At 57.5% G+C, this 19,863-nt stretch overlaps 1 protein-coding gene across 1 annotated transcript; it reads left to right on the top strand.

Moving 5' to 3' along the window:
- The first annotated feature begins 1,542 nt into the window (after positions 1–1,542).
- RGS14 (regulator of G protein signaling 14) lies at positions 1,543–15,895 on the top strand. The gene is made up of 15 exons (XM_059698214.1): positions 1,543–1,742; positions 9,402–9,423; positions 9,592–9,770; positions 10,103–10,195; positions 10,285–10,428; positions 10,813–10,956; positions 11,054–11,165; positions 11,495–11,607; positions 12,055–12,258; positions 13,972–14,048; positions 14,278–14,404; positions 14,490–14,571; positions 14,677–14,723; positions 14,803–14,917; positions 15,160–15,895. Exons 1-15 carry the CDS (start codon positions 1,698–1,700, stop codon positions 15,360–15,362), a joined length of 1,707 nt encoding a protein of 568 aa, XP_059554197.1. The 5' UTR covers positions 1,543–1,697; the 3' UTR covers positions 15,363–15,895.
- Positions 15,896–19,863: the final 3,968 nt, after the last annotated feature.

Raw genomic sequence — 19,863 nt, 5'->3', positions numbered from 1 at the left:
TACACTCCTTATCAAAACCACCGTGAGCAATGCTCCAGGCCTCCCCAATAAAAGCCCCATATACACACCAAGTCTGAATGAATCCCTCTGGCTGGGTGGCCTGGAGCGAGGGTCTGGAAGGAGGCAAGAGTCAGGGGTGATTTAACTAGGGTAATGCTAGCTGCTAGACCCTAATGTGTGTATTGGTTTGCGGTTTGTTTCTCGCTCATATGTCACAGTCCAAGACTGCTGTTTCTGGTTGATGAGTGGCTTGCCTTTGGGCACTAATGTAGAGACCCAGGTTTCTTCCTTCCTGTGTCTCCACAATCTCTTGGAACCTCATCATCTTCTGTATCCAGCCAGCTAAAGGGAAAAGAGAATGTGGAGAGCATATACTACTTCAAGGCCTTGGTCCAGAAACAGCACACATCATTCCACTCATATTCAATTGGTGGGAGCTAGTCACATGGCCATACCTTAGAGCAAGGTATCCTGGGAAATTAAAGTTTACCCATGTTCCCAGGAAGTAAAGAACATGAATTTGTGGTGAAGAAAGACTTAGTTTCTGCCACTGAAGGTTTTAGGTCACAGGCCTAGAAAGGGGCAGGGTGTAGAGGGTAGAATATGGAAAAGGGGGTGTCACCTTTTCCTTTAGAGAGAGGGGCCCAAACTGGGGTAATGGGTGACTTAAGGGCTCTAAGTCCATACTTAAAGTAGTGGGTACATGTATGTTTAAGAAAGAGGCAAACTGAGGATTCTGGCTAAGGGGTCCAAGTTCATCTGGAACTGGGCCAGGGTGAGAGGACAGGGTGGCACTCTTCAGTTGACAGGGCTCTACCGAGGTGGGTGGGATTTGTATGTGAGCGAAGTGAGTGTGAATGCACGTGTGTCTTTGAGCACCGATGCACCTGGTCCATGTCCCTGCCCAGATGGGCGAGTGTGGGCTTACACATGCCTATGTGCAGGTGTGCCTGTCACATGTACCTGTCCACAGGACTGTGCATTCATATGACTGAACACCAGGTGATCCTTATGAGGGAGAGCCTGTGTGTTTATGACAGGCACACCTGAATGCTCTGTATGTACATGACCATGCATACAAGGTGTCCAATTAGGCACTTGCCTGAGAAGTGTCTGGGCACAACTGCCTGGAGGAGGTGTGCTGAATGTGCACAAGCCAAACCCACAGCGCGTGTGAGATAAGTGTGTGCTGAGTAAGGTCCACGTGTGGATGGATACGCGGTGCACATGTACACAAGCCCATGGAAGCCCCTGCCGGGGTGTCCAGAGTTGCCTAGGTGTGTGAGCGTGCACTTCTGTGTGCCCAGGCATGACCTTGGAGCTCCCTGGGCAGGGTCAGACCAGCTGAGCTCCTCTCTGGGCACACAGAGGCCTCTGTGTGTGTTGGTGCCTGTGTGGGGCGCTGCAAGGTTGTATTGGTGGTGGTGGTGGTGTGTGTGTGTGTGTGTGTGTGTGTAGGAAGAAGCTGTTCGCTCTCTTAGACCTTGCTTTTTTCTGTGGTTCCGTTTCTATAGAGACACTTCCTGTGGCAGAGAAAAGAGGTAGTGAGCTGGTCTTTCAGGATGTGAGGGCCCACAGGAGCGGAGCTGGGCTCTCTCCGCCGCCTGCCTGCCGCCCTGCAAGCTCTGGCCTGTGGCGCTGCCCACAGTCCCCATGGTGGGTACCCCCCGTGGCGGGGCCCGGTGAACAGCAGAGGCATGCCAGGGAAGCCCAAGCACCTGGGCGTCCCCAACGGGCGCATGGTGAGTGTAGGCTCCAGGCCAGGCTCTTGGGGAGGGGTGGGCACACCCAGGGTGGAGCCCAGGAGCTCACAGGCAGGGCTGGGCAAGAAGAGCCTGCAGGCTGCTTGTGGGTGGAAAAAGTTGGGTACAGATAGCAGGTGGTGGGACCTGGTGCCCTCACCCCAGCACCTTCCAGATTGGCCGGCTGGGGACCTGGTCACAGACTTCTGGGTCCAGCCCTTACTGCTCCCTCTCCTATTGCTTTGGAGCTGCTTGCATCCTAGGGTAGCAGGGACACTTGGCCTGCCCCTTGGCCCTGAACACCCCATGGTGGCCCAAGCCCCCACACCTCAGCCTCAGCCCTCCCCTCCTCACCCCATGTTCTGATGCCCAAGGTCAAGTAAGGGGCAGCTGGCACTGGGTCACTGCCCTGCAGCTGGACCTATTCCACAGGCTTCCTGCCAGCATGGGCAGTCCTTGGGCAGCCGGGGATGGGTGCAGCTTGTCTGTTCTATTCCGGGGCTACCAGGAAGGGTAGAGGTGGCTGGGCTGTAGGATGCCCTGGCTGTTGCTGCTGCCCCACCCCCTAAGCCCTCTCCCTGGCTGCTTGGCCTCTGGGTCAGAGCTGCCCTTGCAGGTCCAGCTCCTTTACTCATGCAGCAGACGGGGCAGGTTGTGCTGGGCCTCCCTTATCTCCTAGAATAACAGCTCACTTGCCAGACCCCTAGCCCCTCCCAACAACCCCAGAAAGGCCAGACTGTGTCCTAGCCCCTCACCAGGCCTCAGCCTAGTATTACGGAACAAAGCCATTGGGTCTGGAAACCTGGGTTCCATTCTCCCTTACTAAGGGGTCCTCTCTGACCCTCAGTTTCTTCATCTGTAAAATGAGAATAGAACAGATATCAGAGGCTTGTTGAGATGATGAAGTGAAATGGTGACTATGAGCCCCCTGACCCATTATGAGGGCCCCATAAATGTCAGCCCAATCCCACCCCTTCATTCTCAGCCCCTCTTCAAGGATCCCCCGCCTCATCAGGAAACTGAGCCACCCCCAGACCCACTGCTGCCTCCTAATTCTCAAGATCTGTTTCTGTCTCTCCTTCTTCCAGCATCTGCTTATTGCCCAGCCCCAGGCTAGCTGTGTAGGAGAGAGGCAGGTCCCTCCAAGTTAGCCCAGTCGTCCACCTCACTGTTTCTACCATCAAGTTGACTGAAAGTTCAAGAACCCTTGGGCCTCACACTCCTACCGGAGGCATGACACTTGGGTGTCCAGGCCAAGGGGGACCATGCCCACTCCCATGCCCACCCCAGAGGGCAGCGGAGGAGCCCGGAGACAGACTTTACCTCTACCCTTCCCTCATCAGTGATGTCTGCTCTGCCCAAAGTCATGGAGAGCAAGGAGGGCACCCAAGCCATGCGCCCGGCCTCCACAAGCCCACAGGCTTTCCTCTCAGCAACCGGCACACGGTCTACCTTTGCCCTTCCTGGGCCTGTGCTGAATGTTCTGTGCCACCTTGGGAGTTCCGAGGGCTACAAATTGGCCACTTGCTGGTCATTGAGAGCTTTCTGAGGCCATGTTCAGCTGAAACAGGGAGAGACAGACATGCACTGGCATCTGCAGCAGGGGTGAGCATAGAGAGGTACCTGTGAGCTAGGTATCTGGCTCCTTCCATGAATTACCTCCAGCTAGAGGCTCAGCGGAACAAATGACTTGCTGAGGGCGGCTGGCGGATAGAAGGGGCTGCATTTGAACCCGGCTAGTCTGACTCAATACCAGGGCTCCTTTGCCTCCCCAAACTGCTTGGCTCTGTCCTCCCCCTCCCTCCTCAGCTGCCACCCCACCCGCCATCATTCCCTGCAGAGGCAATTTTATTCCTCAGCCTTGTCTTTCTGCCACTCAGCGTGTCAGGCAACTGCAGTGAAACCTGTCACTTAGAGATGACTCTCAGCCCTCTTCCCAGAGATGTCTTCACGCGGCTCCAACCGCCACGTCACCTGTTCACTCCCTCATTCAACCCCTCCGTAGGGCCTGCTCCGGGCCACCTCTGCCCAGGCCCTCATCCCAGGCCCAGCATCCTGTCCCCTGCCCTCAAGCAGCTCCCAGTCTGGCAAGACACAAAAGACATGAGCACAAATGCCTGAATCAAATTCAGGTTTGGGCAGAGCGCTGGTCAGGGATAGAGAAGGCTAGAGGGGCCTGGGGAGGGAGAACTGACCTCCTCCCTCCCGTGTGCACTGTGGCAGGGCAGGTATCCTGAAAGGATGTGCCAGCTGGAGGAGGGCATGGCCTGGAGAAAGGTCCAGACGTGGGAAACGCTGGGAGGGGTGGTTATTGTGTCTGTCAATCCCCAGAGGCCTGGTTAATCGTCCCCACCCGACAAGGAGACCGGCAAGGCACAGCCCACTCTCCCTCTGGACCAGCGGTTCTCAACCTTTCACAGGGGTCGCCTAAGACCATCGGAAAACACATCTATAATTACATATTGTTTTTGTGATTAATCGCTATGCTTTTTAAAAATATATATATTTTACTGATTTTTTACAGAGAGGAAGGGAGAGAGATAGTTAGAAACATCAATGAGAGAGAAACATCGATCAGCCGCCTCCTGCACACCTCTTACTGGGGATGTGCCCGCAACCCAGGTACATGCCCTTGACCGGAATCGAACCCGGGACCTTTCAGTCCGCAGGCCGACGCTCTATCCACTGAGCCAAACCGGTTTCGGTGCTATGCTTTAATTATGTTCAATTTGTAACAATGAAATTGGGGGTCACCACAACATGAGGAACTGTATTAAAGGTCCGCGGCATTAGGAAGGTTGAGAACCACTGTTCTGGGCCCTCCATCTCAGGCCCAGTCCCTGAGTGACAGGTGGCCTTACTGAGGGGCCAAGTCTGGGGTCGGGACCATAGGGCTGGCTCAGACTGAAGGGGCCAGGCTCCTAGGGTTCTCTGTGGGTGTCTCTGGGCCTCTGCTTCCCCAAGTTAGAATGAGATGATGGTACAGAGTGCCCAGCACAGAGGACACGCAGTAAGTTGACCCTCCCTTTGAGGGTCTGACCTCTCCAGGGGTCCGGGCTCATGAGGAGCCACTGGGCCCTATACTCCCAATTGACCTTGCCCACCTGTGGCCCAAGGGCTGAGGCCCTGGGCCTCCCAGCTCCCCTGGGATGTCTCCTTTCCATCCTGGGAGGCAACTTAGTGGAGGGGAGACCTCAGGCTCCAGAGTCGGGCGCACTCGGGTTCCGATTGCAGCCCAGCCACCTCGAAGCCGCGTGACTTCTGCGGCCTAGGTTTCCTCACCTGTGACATGGGAGTAACAGTAGCTGCCGCACAGGACCAGGATGTGAGGATGGCATGAGAGCAAGGACACGGACTGTCAGAGAGTGCCGGTCACACACGGGAGCTCAGGAAACCGGCCACCCTCACCTCAGTGCGCTCAGAGTCCAGCGGCTCCCCCAGGGCCCATCTCCTAAGAAAAAGTATGGCAGGCTGAGGCCCGACCATGGGTTGGGGATGCCACTGGCCACCACACCCTTCCTCATCCTCTCTTCCCCTTTTCTCCCCATTCACTCACCACTTCTCCTCAGGCAGGCCGGGTGGGGCCAGGCCAGCCCTGCTCAGTGCGAGTTCCCTGGGCCTGGGAGCCTGGGCAGGTAGGAGCCGGGGCATCAGCATGTCAGCGGAGCCCGGACCACCACCGGCCGGCTGCTTTCACCTACGGGCCTCGTCTGCCCTTCCCAGCAGCCCCAGCATGTTGGGAATGCTGAGCCACATGCTACCCAGGGGGAAACTGAGGCCCAGAGAAGGGAAGTTACTTGCCCCAGAATAGTGGAACTGGAACTGGACTCCATCTCCACCCTCTCCCACCTCTGATCTCCGTCCCTATCCTGCCTTGACCTCAACCACAAAGATCTACCACCAGTGGGGCAGGAGGGGTTCAGGAAGGTGAACTGCAGGCCTCGGAGATGGGGTGTTCATGTGGAGCATCCCTGGTGGGGGAGGGAGTGCTGGGGCCACCTGGGGCGCAGAGGAGGGCTACTTGGGAGCACTGGGGCAAGGAAGGGTCTTCGTGGAATGGAGTTCAGGTTGGTTCCCTCCTACAACCCAGGCCTGCCCCCTGGATGCTACCAGACTGATAAGGGAAGATGCCCAGAAATGGGTGGGTAGAAGCTGGGTGGGCAGAGGGCGTCGGGCAGCTGATATTTGGGGGAGACTGATGTCAGTGGGCAGAGATTGGAGAGCTGTTGGGTAGGGGAGCAGGAGAAGATACCAGGCAGAGGAAAGAGCAAAGCCGGAAGCAGGAGTCTGTAGGGGTGAGGGGAAAGGTCTGATAAAGTGCAGGGTGGAGGTGAGGGAGGGGAAAGAGGGAGGCCGAGGGGGGTCATTCGCCAGGCCCACGCAGGGCTTCAGCTATAGCTCAGCACCTGCCCGGCCTCCCGGGGCAGGGAGTGGGGCCTGCGGAGGATCTGGGGGCTGGCTCCACCTAAAGACACAGAAAATCAATTTGACCCAGTGCAAACAGACCAGGCGTGAGGGCTGGCTCCGGTGTGGGAACCTTTGCCCTCTCTGAGGCCCTGGCCTGGCCCCTGCAGTCAGGGGGGCTCTGCCCAGGTTGGAGGACAGGCCAGAGGAGGCCAGTGGGTACAGGAGGGGGCAGGACCAAGTGGCACCCCTAGAAGGGTGGGGAGTCAGGATGGTTCCCAGAGACCTGCAGGGAGGGCTCTGACCATGGCGATGCGGCTGGGAACAGCTGCAGAGCAGCCTGGGCAGGCAGGTGCCAGGAAGGGAAAGAGCAGGCTGGAAGGGGCGGGTCTTCCTCACACATCCCAGCAGTTGGGACTTTCTCCAGCTGTGGTGGGAGATGACTCAGATGAAACCATTAGATGGGACCGAGCAAAGGCAGGAGGGGGAGGGCTGGGCGGGGTGCGCTGGGAGCCGATTCCAGGCCCAGCCAGGCCCCGGTGAAAACTTTCCCTCCTCCTCCGCAGTATCTGATCCTAGTGCTCCTGGTGGGAAAGGAGGCTCCGGGAGGAGACCACGGTTATGAAACTAGAAAAGGCTGGGATTTGAATCTGTGCTCTCTCCTCTGTGGCAGGACCCACAAACTTGAAAGCGGGAGCAGGGTCAGACACCAATACAACAACAACAATCTTACTGTTGTCAATATTATTTACATATGCCATAGTGTCCTGAGCTCTTTATATATATTTAACGTATTTAATCACAGCAACCCTTTCTTTTTTTTTTTTTTTAAATATATTTTATTGATTTTTTACAGAGAGGAAGGGAGAGAGATAGAGAGTTAGAAACATCGATGAGAGAGAAACATCGATCAGCTGCCTCCTGCACATCTCCCACTGGGGATATGCCCGCAACCCAGGTACATGCCCTTGACCGGAATCGAACCTGGGACCTTTCAGTCCGCAGGCCGACGCTCTATCCATTGAGCCAAATCGGTTTCGGCTACAGCAACCCTTTCAAGTCAGGACCTTTATTTGCTCCATTTGTATAGAAGAAACTGAGGCACAGAGAGGGGAGGCACCCTGTCCAAGTCACACAGCACAGATTTGAACTCACACAGCCTGGGGCAGCACCTGCTTCCATAAGTAACATCAATACATCCAACTGGCCCCAGGGACCCGAGCAGAGCCTGAGCGCCTTCCTTTAAAAAAATTGATTTCAGAGAGGAAGGGAGAGGGAGAGGGAGACAGAGACATCAATGATGAGGATCATTGATAGGATGCCTCCTGCATGCGCCCTTTTGGGGACCAAGCATGCAACCCGGGCATGTGCCCTTGACTGGAATCAAACCCAGGACCCTTCAGTCCGCAGGCCGACACTCTATCCACTGAGCCAAACGGGCTAGGGTATGAGCCCCTTTTGACACTGGCTGCTGCCCAGTGCCAGCCAAGGGTGCCATGCTGGAAGGACTCAGGTAGCTGGGGCATTATAGTCTTAAAGGGGAGACAGACAGCTGGGGTTTTCTGTAAAACTCCTGATTTTTTAAAAATGTTTTTATTGATTTTAGAGAGGGAGAGAGAGAGAGACATTAATTGACTGCCTCCTGCATGCTCCCTACTGGGGATGGAGCCCAAAACCCAGGCATGTGTCCTGACCAGGAATTGAACCGGCAACCTTTCGGTGCACAGGAGGATGCCCAACCAACTGAGCCACATTTGGCCAGGGCCAAACTCCTCATTTCTAAATGTGGGAAACCACTTCAAACTTAAAAGAAGAAAAAAAAAACATTTTGAGGACCAAGATATTAGTAATGTCCTACATATCTGCAGGCCAGCTCCGGCGCACCTCTGTCTGTGACCTGCGTGCCCCAGGTGCAAGCGGGGGAGAGAGGGGCCGCAGCCAGAGTGGGAGGGCAGGGAGCAGCTTCCTGGGGGAGGGTCTTTGCAGACTTGTTTCCAGTGGGGATGGAAAGAAGGCACAGGTGGTGGAGGCTCCTGTTCCAGGGCCTCGTGAACATGTAGGCGGGGAGAGGGTGGGAGAAATCAGGATGAGTCAAGCCCTGCTGCTGGGAGCTCAGGTGATGAGAAGGCAGGGTGCAGGGGACGGGTTGGGTGCCCTGCTGTGGTGGTGGCAGAGGTGGCTTCCACTGGGGACCCGATGAATTTGAAGCGCATGAGGGACATTGGGCGGAGATGTTAGCAGGAAGCTGGCTGTGTGTGTTTGGAGCTGGGGATATATGGGTGGAGAAAGGGCCCAGGACAGAGTAAGGGAGGGGTAGCAGCCACCTTCCGTGGGTAGGAGATGATGAGGAGGCTGGAGGAGCTGCTAGGAAGGTAGGAAGACCAAGCAAGAGTCATTTGGAAGGGAGGGTTTTCCTGTTCCACTAACGATTGGGATTCCCAGAGACGCTGGAGTTGTGTGGAGGGAAGGAGGGGGATGGAGTTGGTCTCTACAGCAATGCCACTCGCAGTGTGGTCCATGGACCAGCAGTGTCAGCATCACCCAGGAGCTTGTTAGCAACGGCCCCATCCTGGACCTACTGAACTGGAATCCCTGGCGGTGGAGCCCTCCCAGGCTCTCTCAAGCACCCTGAAGCTTGAGGACCACTGCTCTGTACTATAAAATAGTTTCCTGTGCTCTGGCCAAGGGGGTGGGACACAAGGGAGACTCTAGGCCCTAAAAGGAAACAGTTGCTATAAGGAAATCATCAGTTTTAGAGGCATTTCTCCTTCTTCAAAGACAACATGGACATAGCGCTTACGCATGCCGGCCACTGTTCCCGATGCTGCAAATACTTTAAACTGATTTGGTCCTCACAACAGCCCCAGGAAGTGAGTTACTATTATTATCATCGTCCCCTATTAGCAGATGGAGACAAACAAGTAACTTGCCCAAAGTCATACAGCTAGTAAGTGGCAGAGACAGGACATAAAGTCTACCCACCATGCTGTATACCTGGGCTTACCCAGCAGGCGCCGGAGGAGGGAGCCAGGGGCGCCTGGAGGACACCAGCACACAGGGAAGGGGCACATGATGGAAGGGGCCTGGGGACAGCCTAAGCAACACCTCGAACAAGCAGTGGCCTGGCTGGGAGTGCCCAGCACGGTCCTCCAGGCAGAAGAGAACACGGCTCCAGTCTGTGGACTGGTCCGAGGACTGTTCTTTGAGAATCCGTCCTGGGCTGCACTCTGATTTTCTCCCTCGGATCTCTTGTAGGTTTTGGCTGTCTCCGATGGAGGTAAGTGACCAGCCGGTGGAGGAAACCTGGCGGGGGGGGGGGGGGGGTGTGAAAATGGGGTGGGATACCCCTGCCACTTGCTATCTTTTCCGGGGAAAGGATCTGCACATGGGGTTGGGCCAAGGGGAAGGCTGCAAAGTTCACATCCACTTGTCTATCCCCCTGCAGAGCTGAGCAGCACGGTGGGACCCCAGGACCAGAGCGAGGGCCGAGGCAGCTCCCTCAGCATCCACAGCCTCCCCAGTGGCCCCAGCAGCCCCTTCCCCACTGAGGAGCAGCCTGTGGCCAGCTGGGGCCTGTCCTTTGAGCGGCTGTTGCAGGACCCGCTGGGCCTGGCTTACTTCACGGTAATCCCTGGAGTGGGATTGGGAGGGTGGATGGCAGTGGGGCTGGGGGCATGGGCAGAGCTTCAGGCTGGCCAGTGGGACTCCTCTGTCAGCTGCCTCCTCCACAGCTTAGCTTTGGCACCCTTTTCCTCCTTTCCCAGCGGGCACTTGTTTCTCTCTGCCCTTGTCTGGGCCCCTCTCTTTTTCTCTCTGCTCTGAATCTGGCCCCGCCTGTTTGTCTGGCACTATCGGTCTGGCTTGGCCTCTTAGCCCTGAGGCTCTATCGGATAGACTCTATCCCGATCTCTTTGACCACATCCCCTGACTGGGTCTCTGACCTTCATCCGCCCCAGGAGTTCCTGAAGAAGGAGTTCAGTGCTGAGAACCTGACTTTCTGGAAGGCCTGTGAGCGCTTCCAGCAGATCCCTGCCAGCGACACCCAGCAGGTGCGGCGAGCGGGGAGCTGAGGCGGAGGGAGAGCTGGGACCAGGGCCTGGGCGGTGCCCCTGACCGTTTCCTGTCCCGCCTGCCCCAGCTGGCTCAGGAGGCCCGCAACATCTACCAGGAGTTCCTGTCCAGCCAGGCGCTGAGCCCCGTGAACATCGACCGGCAGGCCTGGGTGGGTGAGGAGATGCTGGCTGAGCCGCGGCCGGACATGTTCCGGGCACAGCAGCTGCAGGTGAGAGGGCGTGGCCTCGGAGGGGACCACGTGGAGAAGAGGCGGGGCCAGGTCCAGGGGCGGAGCCTGAGCGGCGCCGGGTCGGGGATGAGCGGTGGGCGGGGGAAATGTGGTTGTGGGCTTGGGGACAAATAAATAGGGGGGCGGGGCGCTGTTCAGGGGTAGGTACCTGAGGCTGTGGTGAAGGGGGGGGGTGTCAGGGGCGGGACGCAGCAAAGGTAGGGGCGGTGCTTGGTTGAGATGTGAGCGGGCCAGGAGCAGGGGCGGGGCCGGGGCCTCGGAGCCGGGTGGGCAGGGCTCGGGCTCCCTCCCTAGTTAGAGACCAGGCCGACCCCGGGAGCCCGGCGGGACGCGAGCTCACCGTCGAGGCGCCCGTCCCCGTAGATCTTCAATCTGATGAAGTTCGACAGCTATGCGCGCTTCGTCAAGTCCCCGCTGTACCGCGAGTGCCTCCTGGCGGAGGCCCAGGGGCGCCCCCTACGGGAACCTGACTCCTTGCGCCTCGGCAGCCCCGACGCCACCAGGAAGGTGCGGACGCTGGGCTACGGGGGACAGGGGGCCGGTGCGGATCTGCGGGGTTGCTCGCGGTCTGCATGCGGTGCCAGTGCCTCCCCTGCACCTGCAGAAGCCGAAGCTGAAGCCCGGGAAGTCGCTGCCGCTGGGTGTGGAGGAGCTGGGGCAGCTGCCGCCGGCCGAGGGCCCCGGGGGCCGCCCGCTCCGCAAGTCCTTCCGCAGGGGTGAGAGCGGGAGCTGGCCTCGGGAAGAGTGGGGGCGGGGGTTTGGGCAAGCCTCGAGAATGCCCCCTCCTCCTACCTGTCCTCAGCCTGTACGTTTGTGAAAACCGAGATACATGCAGGTCCCGGGGGCCACCACGTTCCCCAGGCGGTTAGGTTCCCAGGTTAGACCCCCAAAGTCTGGGAAGCTCCCTCAGTAGCGATGCTTGTAGGAACCCAAACCCCGTTAGACGCAGGCAAGGGCGCTCCAACGGGGTCCCCTGGCGGGGACAGGCCTCACAGAGGGATGGGCTGGGGAGGAGGCTGCCTGCTTATTGCTGCCTCTCCCCTAGAACTGTCGGGCACAGCAGCAAATCCGGCCTCGCGACAGGAGTGCCCGGGCTCCCTCAGCTCCTCCGCCAGCCTGGACCTGGGCTTCCTCGCCTTCCTCAACAGCAAATCTGAGGTAAGCACCTGCGGGGGGGGGGGGGGGGGCAAAGTGCGGGCTAGGGCCGCTTTGTGTGGCCACCACCCCACATCCATCTCCCCAGCTTGCTCCCCATAGCCAGCCCCTCCATCTCCTTACTTTCTACCTGTCCTCACCATATTGGGCTCCATGGTGAGGACATCTCCTCTTCAGCCAATGTGTGTGCCCGATGTACACAGTATGTGTGTGTGTGTGTGTGTGTGTGTGTGTGTGTGTGGCGGGGGGTGGGGTAGCAGTGGATGGACCTGCCTCTGGGTGCCCATATGCCTAGTTGAGCATACAGTACATGTGTTCCTGTAAGAGGACAGGTGTGCTCTTGGGGGGGGGGGTGCATGCGTGCATGTATGTGTCCCAGTGAGCTTACCGGTCTGTAGACCTGTCTGGATGTGTACACACGACCTCCTCACCACTCCTGCCCTGAATTAGAGCCATCGGAAGAGCCTTGGGAGCTCGGAAGGTGAGAGTGAAAGCCGGCAGGGGAAGTATTGCTGCGTGTACCTGCCTGATGGCACAGCCTCCTTGGTCCTGGCCCGACCTGGCCTCACCATCCGGGCCATGCTGGCCGGCATCTGTGAGAAGCGAGGCCTCTCTCTACCTGATATCAAGGTCTACCTGGTGGGCAACGAGCAGGTGAGAACTTGGCCTGGTCCCCAACTCCCTTCCTGATCCTGATCCCAACCCCATTCCTGTCTCTGCTCAGCTATCACTTCAACCCCACTTCCATTCCTAATCCCCTGGACCACTAATTCCAATTCCATCCCATATCCTCACCCGCTTCCAGCCCCTATCCACCCTACCCCTGTCTCATGCCCAACTCCAAATCAACTCAGCACCAACTCCTCACTTAAACTCAGTTATCCACTCTCAGCCTCCAAAAATCTTATCTCCCCCCCCCCCCCCCCAGCCCATCCTGCTTTCCAGCTTCACCCATCATCCTCACTCTGATGGTTTCTGAAGGTTTTTCTGCAGCACTCCCAGCTCAGACTGCCCATCCCTGAAATGACCATTTGGGGGAGCCCTCACCTCCTCTGCTACTAGGAGCACCCAAATGCACCTAACCTATGAAAACTTTCCTTTAGGTGCAAATTAGCATAGCTTTAAAGAGGGGTCTAGGGGAAAACTCACTTTAAAGTAAGGCTTCCAGTAAGGGAGGTATCTAAAGTAAGACTGCTGCATCCCAGAAGGCCTGTCGGGTTTTATTCATCCAGTAGATAAGGCTTAAGGCCCTGCCAGGTGGGTGGGCAGAGAGACCTGGGCCTAAGCTCTGTCCTCCAGGTCCACTGGCTGGAGGTGAGCCAGACAGGATGTGATCAGGGAGGAGGAGTGGAACGCCGCCCCCCCACACCCCCGCCCGAGGGTTTCTGGGGTGAGGTAGGCATTCCTGGTTGGTTGCAGGAAGGTTTCCTGGAAGAGGCAGCAGTTGAGGAGGAGGAGGAGGAGTTGTGGGGGGAGTGAAGGCCTGGAGGTGGTAAGAAGTTCAGGGCATGTTCAGAGGCCCAGAGCGTGGGAGTGTGAGGGCAGGAGAGGGAAGAGCTCTGCCCCTTCTCTCAAGCCTCCAGAGCAGCCTCCACACCCAGACCGATCACGTCTGCTAAATATAACTTCACCACCCACACTCCACCTGTCCCTGCGGCTCAGCACAGGCCCACGGGGGGGGAGAGGCCGCCTCCCTGCCCTGGGCCGTACAGGTAGCAGAGCCTCTGGGAGCAGTAATCCCTACAGCTACTGTTTATGTACCTACTGTGTGCCAGGCACTGTGCCAGGCACTTCACATCCTCCAGTCCTCACAGCAGACATGGGGGGAAGAGCCCTTTTTGCAGCGAGGACACAAGAAGTGTCCTTAATAGGTGGGGCTGGAGAGAAGTGGACAAATGTCCAAAAGGGACAAGGCCTGGGTAGCTGCCCAAAGGCGGGTGTTGAAGGAGGAATTGCGTCCAGCTGGTCTGGGTGGGATTCACATGCCTGAGGGACAAGGGGCAGCTGTCCAGGAGGCAGACCCTGCCCTGGACCAGGAAGAGGCGCCATATGATCGAGGACCTAAGCCTGCCTCTTACCCAAACAGCCCCATTACCATTTCGTCGCCCTCCCTGCCTCCCAGGTTTCCCATAACTCCCTTCTTTTTGCAATCTGTCCAGCAATCTTGCCACCCTTCTCCCTGGCCTTGGCCATACCAGACTCGGCCTCCAGCCAGGTTCCTAACGCATCCTCATCTGTACCTCTCACCTGCCCATCCGCCCTTCCCTCTAAACTTCAGGGCAGCCCCTAAAGAAGTGTAGGTGGTTCCCGGGGACAGCGGGGATAGCGAGGGGTGGGGAGGACTCAGACCCTGCCTGGCGTCTGCAGAAGGCCCTGGTCCTGGATCAGGACTGCGCCGTGCTGGCGGACCAGGAAGTGAGGCTGGAAAACAGGATCACCTTCCAGTGAGTGCCCCTCCCGCGAGGCCTGGGTTGGGGTCGGTGTTCAAGCCACTGTTCTTCCCTGCAGGCCCTTCCCCTGGTGCTAACACCTCTCCCGGGACTAAGTCCCCACCCCCAAGCTGGCTCGGCTCCCCGGTTCAGGGCCCGCCTCCTCCCGGGGCTGGCGGGTGTGGGTGGGGAGGAGAGGCGGGGCCGGCGCTCCGCCCTTCCGCAGCCCGAGGGTCCCGTGCAGGCTGGAGCTGGCGGCGCTGCAGCGCGTGGTGCTCATCTCGGCCAAACCCACCAAGCGGCTGCAGGAGGCGCTGCAGCCCATCCTGGCGAAGCACTGCCTGAGCGCACACCAGATCGAGCTGCGCCGGGTGAGCAGCGGGGCTGGGGCGGGGGCGGGGCGGGGCGGCGGGAAGCGGGCGGCCTGGCCGGCGGGCTGCTGACCTGACCCCGCAGCCAGGCGAGAAGCAGCCGCTGGACCTGGGGAAGCTAGTGAGCTCGGTGGCGGCCCAGAGACTGGTGTTGGACACTCTCCCAGGTAGGGAATGTTGGCCCCATGCGTGGTCCCCGGGGCTGGCCGACCCAGGAGCAAGGGGGGCTCCAGGCGGGAGATGAACACAAAAGGCGGCGCTCTCTGCCACAGGTGTGAAGATTTCCGAAACTGGCGACACATCTCCCCGCCGAAGCCAGGTGAGTGAGAGGCGGAGAGCCCTCTTTTGCCCACCACACCTCCCCTCCTGGTTGTGGCTCTGACCCCACGTTCTCGCAGCGCACCACACCTGGAACCCAGGACAAGGGCATCCATCTCCCTCCAGTGCCGCTCAACTCCCTGGCCGAGGCTCCCAGTAGTGTCACTGGGAATCGACAGACCTGTGACATTGAAGGTACCTTGGGGATGGTGGGAGCTAGGGACCAGTGGAGTTGGGAGCACTGAGATGGCATCAGGGGGCCAAATGTCATCTGAGCTGGAACAGGAGGTTGGAGGACCAGCAGGGCAGGGATGGGGGCCAGAGGGGGCATTGGTGCAGGGGTGGGAGGCTGTGGCCACAGTGTGGCAGCAGGACTGTGGGGGAACAGTGTGTGCGGGCCTGTGTGGGTGGGCCCCTGACCCTGTGGCCACCCCCAGGCCTGGTGGAGCTGCTGAACCGGGTACAAAGCAGCGGGGCCCACGACCAAAGGGGCCTTCTGCGCAAAGAGGACCTGGTGCTTCCAGAATTTCTGCAGCTGCCTGCCCCGGGGCCCAACTCCCAGGAGGCCCCACCACAGACTGAATCATCAGCCCAGCCCAAGAGGGGCCCCTTGGACTCCACCACCCACTCTGCCCTCTGACAGCCGTCCAACAGTCCAGGCTGGCCAGATGGCACCTGGCGGGCCAAGCATGCCATGGTCCCGCTCTGCATGCCCTGTCTGTGCTGTGCGTGTCCCTGGCCCCTTCCTGCCACGGGCAGGCCCGAAGGAAGAGCCAGGAGGGTTCGGAGAGGGGCTCTGAGTAGCCACACCCCACAGCTACCACCCCTTGGTCCCTCACAGGCTTGCCCCTCCATCCCTCGCAGCCAGGCCATTGGGGGGAGGTGGGGTTCCCCTCCTTTCTTTCTCTACCCTGTGCAGGCATGCCCATCACAGAGGGGCGGTGTTGGCAGTGCCAGCCTCCCCACCCTGTGCCAAGCTTCATCAGGGAGAAGGAGGAGGGGCAGGCCCCTCCTCAGGGAGCCAGTATGAGTAAGGCCTGGGGGGGCAGGTGGGGACCCCCTCCCTCTAGCCACCGGACTCTACTGGATATACAGATTTTGCATTTGGGTTGGGGCAGCTAGGTTTGTCCTGGATGTATAATATTGTTATTATAATAATTATTATTATTCTGCCTTGAGGTGTGTTCCTTGTATACCCTGTACCAGTACTCTACCCCCCAAACCACACTGCATCTGTCATCAAGGTCACAGTGCCTGGAGTTCCCCCTGACTTCCTGTTATCAGAACTTCTCTTCTTGACTGTACAGAGTGTGGGAAGGAGAGAGAGAGAGAGAGAGAGAGAGAGAGAGAGAGAGAGAACACAAGAGGGAGGGAGAGGAAAGGGAAGACCCTCTGGGCAGTTGTGGCTCTGCCAGGTATGATCGTACTATTCCTTGGTTTCTGATCTGAGCACAGTGTCTAGTCACTTTCTGCTTCTTTATGGGACTGAGGGTCCCTGAAGACATGGCTGTGCTTTCTTTGGATGCATTAAAGGCCTTGTAAGGGACACTGGGCATTGTTGCAGGGGCAGGTCCTGCCCCTTGTCTGCTTTAGCTGGTGGTCTTCCCTGTCCCAGGCAGCCAGGGAAACCCCACGCAGGGAAGGGGGACAGGAAGACCTCCCAGAAGAGGGGCCCCAGCCTGTAGGCAGAGAAGCCAGGTTCAGTCCTGGTGCTGTGACAGAGGAAGCAAGGGGACCCAGGAGCTGCAAGAAGGTATCTGGGGAGTGAGGGGCCCTCTTGACCACCTCAGCAGGTTGAGCTCTCATCCCCACTCCAGCTCTTTGCACTTTCTGTCACCTCTGCCCGGAGCTCCAGCAGCACCACCACCCCACCACGTCACTGGAGAGATGGGGAGGGGGTGGCGTTGCTGGCCCACTATGCGTTTCTCCAGAAGTCAAAGCCAAACCTTCCTATTTAGGGGGCTTCAGCACTCTGCCCCCTCAGTCCATGTTGTTTGGCTGTGTTGACCCCTAGTTGCTGGCATGAGCTCATGACCCAGGCCTGGCCAATCAGTTTAGTTCAGGGATGATCTCTCACCCAGTTAGAACACCAATCCTGGTCATTTTCTACCATTTCCTGGGGACTTGCAGAAAGTACCTGCAGGGAGAGAACCTGCAAATGAAGGCAACACAGGAGATCAGGACTGAGAGCTGGAAGGAGATTCCTGACAAAATTATCTAAATGCCTACATTCCTGCATGCTTGAAGTTAGCCACTTGTAGACTTCCTCCTGAGATAAGCCCACACACTCATTCTTTGGATGTGGGTCTACTTGTTATTTTACTGGGGTTTCTAAGGTCTGCAACCAGAGTCCTGCTTCACTGAAGATCTTGTCTTAAAACACCTCAGAGGAGCCCTCCCTCGTCACCTCGGGCCGTGGCCTAACCGCGCGCGCATGTGTGTGTGTGCGCGCGCGTGTGCATGTGTGTTTGTGCATGTGTGTGCGTGTGTGTGTGTGTGTGTGTGTGTGTGTGTGTGTGTCCTCACATTCATATGTTCAAATCCCAGCCCCCAGTGATGGTGCTGGAGGTGGGGCCTTTGGAAAGTGATTAGTATGAGGGTGGGTTGGTGCCTTTATAAGAGACCTCAGAGAGCTGCCTCACTCCTCCCACCACGTGAGGGGCACATCGAGAAGACGCCATCTGCAACCTGAAGAGAGCTGTCTCCAGACCCCAGCCATGCTGCCACCCTGATCTCAGACTTCCAGCCTCTGCAACTGTGAGAAATACATTTTTGTTGTTTATAAGCCAGTCTCTGGTACATTTGTCCTAGCAGCCCAAATGGACAAAGACATCATATACCAAGTGTTCCCCAACGTTATTCTCTACCATGTTACCCAGTTTTCTTCCTTCACAGCACTCAGCCTACTCTGTAACAACCTTATTTACTTATTTATACTCATTTGCCGACAATATGGTGTAGGTGCCTTAAGGGCAGAGACCTCATCCCTCTTTGTCACGTCTGTATCCCCTTGGCCTAGTGGACTGACAGATGATGCCACAGCCTCAGATAGTCCCAGCAAAGGATGCAGGAACAACAGGGCAGTGGGGATCCTGGGCAGGGGACCGCTTAGCACCAGGTCACAGCCTGTGGCTGAAGATGTGGGTAGGGAGACAACCCATGTCCCTTCCCTGATCAGCTGCAGAACCCCTCACACTTCCTGGGCCCCATGGCTTCACCCTGTGGCAGGAGACGCCCTTCCATGCCCTGGGATAGAGAGGTGGGGGCACCAGGTAACAGAAAGGGTATCTTTTCAAAATTGGCAGATCCTCAGGCCAAGCCTACCCTCCGGCACACCTCCCAACTGCCAGTGATGTGCCTGTCACACTGAGGAAGCAAGGAGATTGCCTCATGAGAGGGGGTCGTGAGTCCGGCGGATGAGCCTCCCTAAAGGTTGGCCCCCGCGGGGGGAGAAATTCACATCTACCAAGGCCCACAGGCTAGGCACACTCCGTCCTTTATCTCATTTTTGTCCTCATAAGAAAACAGCTCCGAGGGTACGAAACCATGGCTGCAGGAAGGGAAGTGACCAGCCCAGGATTCTGCAAGGAGCTTGACCAGCCAGCTCTCAGGCTCTGACTCAGGGACACACCCCAGGAAGGGCCTGGAGGCTGCAGAAATTCCTGCTGAGGGGCCAGGGCCCTTTCATGGAGGGGACATTGATATGCCTGCTCTGGGGGGCAGTTTGGGAATTTCTGCTGACCATTTAAACCACACCTGTGTGACCGCAGCAGTACATGGGCATGAGGAAGCCCATCCCTGCAGGGTTGCTTATGACCTGAAAACTGGCAAACAGCCAATGTGGATGGTGGGGGCGTGCGATGGGTGGGGAGGGTAACAATACTTGCTGGTGTACCCATGCTCTGCAATGCCACAGCAGGCAAGGAACCGAGTACAGTGTGTCCTGATGTGGAAAGTTCTCCAAGATGTGTTATTATTCATTTAAAAAAAAAAAAGAGCAATGCATATGGCATGAGACCTTTATATAAACCACAACCACACAGGCACTTGTAAGGGTACAGAAAAGAGAGAGAATGTTCTACAAGAATACATGTCAAACTGACAGGGGGTAGATGTCAAAGGAGATTTTCACCTTAGCTTTAAATTTTGTTGTTGTTAACCCTCACCCAAGGATATTTTTCCCATCAATTTTTAAAAAAATATATTTTATTGATTTTTACAGAGAGGAAGGGAGAGGGATAGAGAGTTAGAAACATCAATGGGAGAGAAACATTGATCAGCTGCCTCCTGCACATCTCCTACTGGGGATGTGCCCGCAACCAAGGTACATGCCCTTGACCGGAATCGAACCTGGGACCTTTCAGTCCGCAGACTGACGCTCTATCCACTGAGCCAAACCAGTTAGGGCCCCATCAATTTTTAGAGAGAGTGGAAGGGAGGGAGGCAGGGGGAGAGACGGAGGGGGGGAGAGAGAGAGAGAGAGAGAGAAACATCAATTGGTTGCCTCCCACATGCACCTGGCTGGGGGCCAGGGATCAAACCTGCAACCCAGATACATGCCTTTGACCGGGAATCGAATCCGCCACCCTTTGGTGCACTAGCCAACAGAGCAACACTGGCCGGGGCCTAGCTTTATTTTTTAAAAGGGTGCAATTTAAAAATAATCAACACAAAGGCCTTCCCAAGGCCACCTCTTTGTCCCTTCTGGCCTGCCAGCCCTTTCTCCATAACAAAACCCAAGTCTTCCTTCGGAGGCGCATTTTGGCTGGCCCGTGTATTCTCTGCCACCATCCTCGCTGCAACCCCTCCTCCAGCATGTCCTCTGCAGCAGCCCTGGCTGAGGGGACTCTTTATTCCCAGGACCCCTCAAGCTCTGAGCCCTCATCCTCTCAGCCCCACCAGGCCCAGAGGCAGGGGATCAGTTGGTCAACCCATAAGCCCTGTTCCAAAGCCCCTGCTTGGACCTAGACTCCCGGTGGTCAAGAGGGTCTCACCGCTGCTTCCCCTCACCTCACGAGCTGGGAAGCCAGGAAAGGAGTCAGTCTGTCTACCTAGCACCAACAGAAAGGAAAAGCGAGACCACACATTTGCTGACCGCTCTGCAGCCTCCAATACCACCATCCTGTGGAGGACACAGGCTG

The sequence above is a fragment of the Myotis daubentonii genome, chromosome 5 (genome assembly GCF_963259705.1).
Source record: "Myotis daubentonii chromosome 5, mMyoDau2.1, whole genome shotgun sequence".
NCBI lineage: Eukaryota > Metazoa > Chordata > Mammalia > Chiroptera > Vespertilionidae > Myotis > Myotis daubentonii.
The sequence above is the reverse complement of the archived record's forward strand: the minus strand, read 5'-3'. Positions and strand labels throughout refer to the sequence as shown.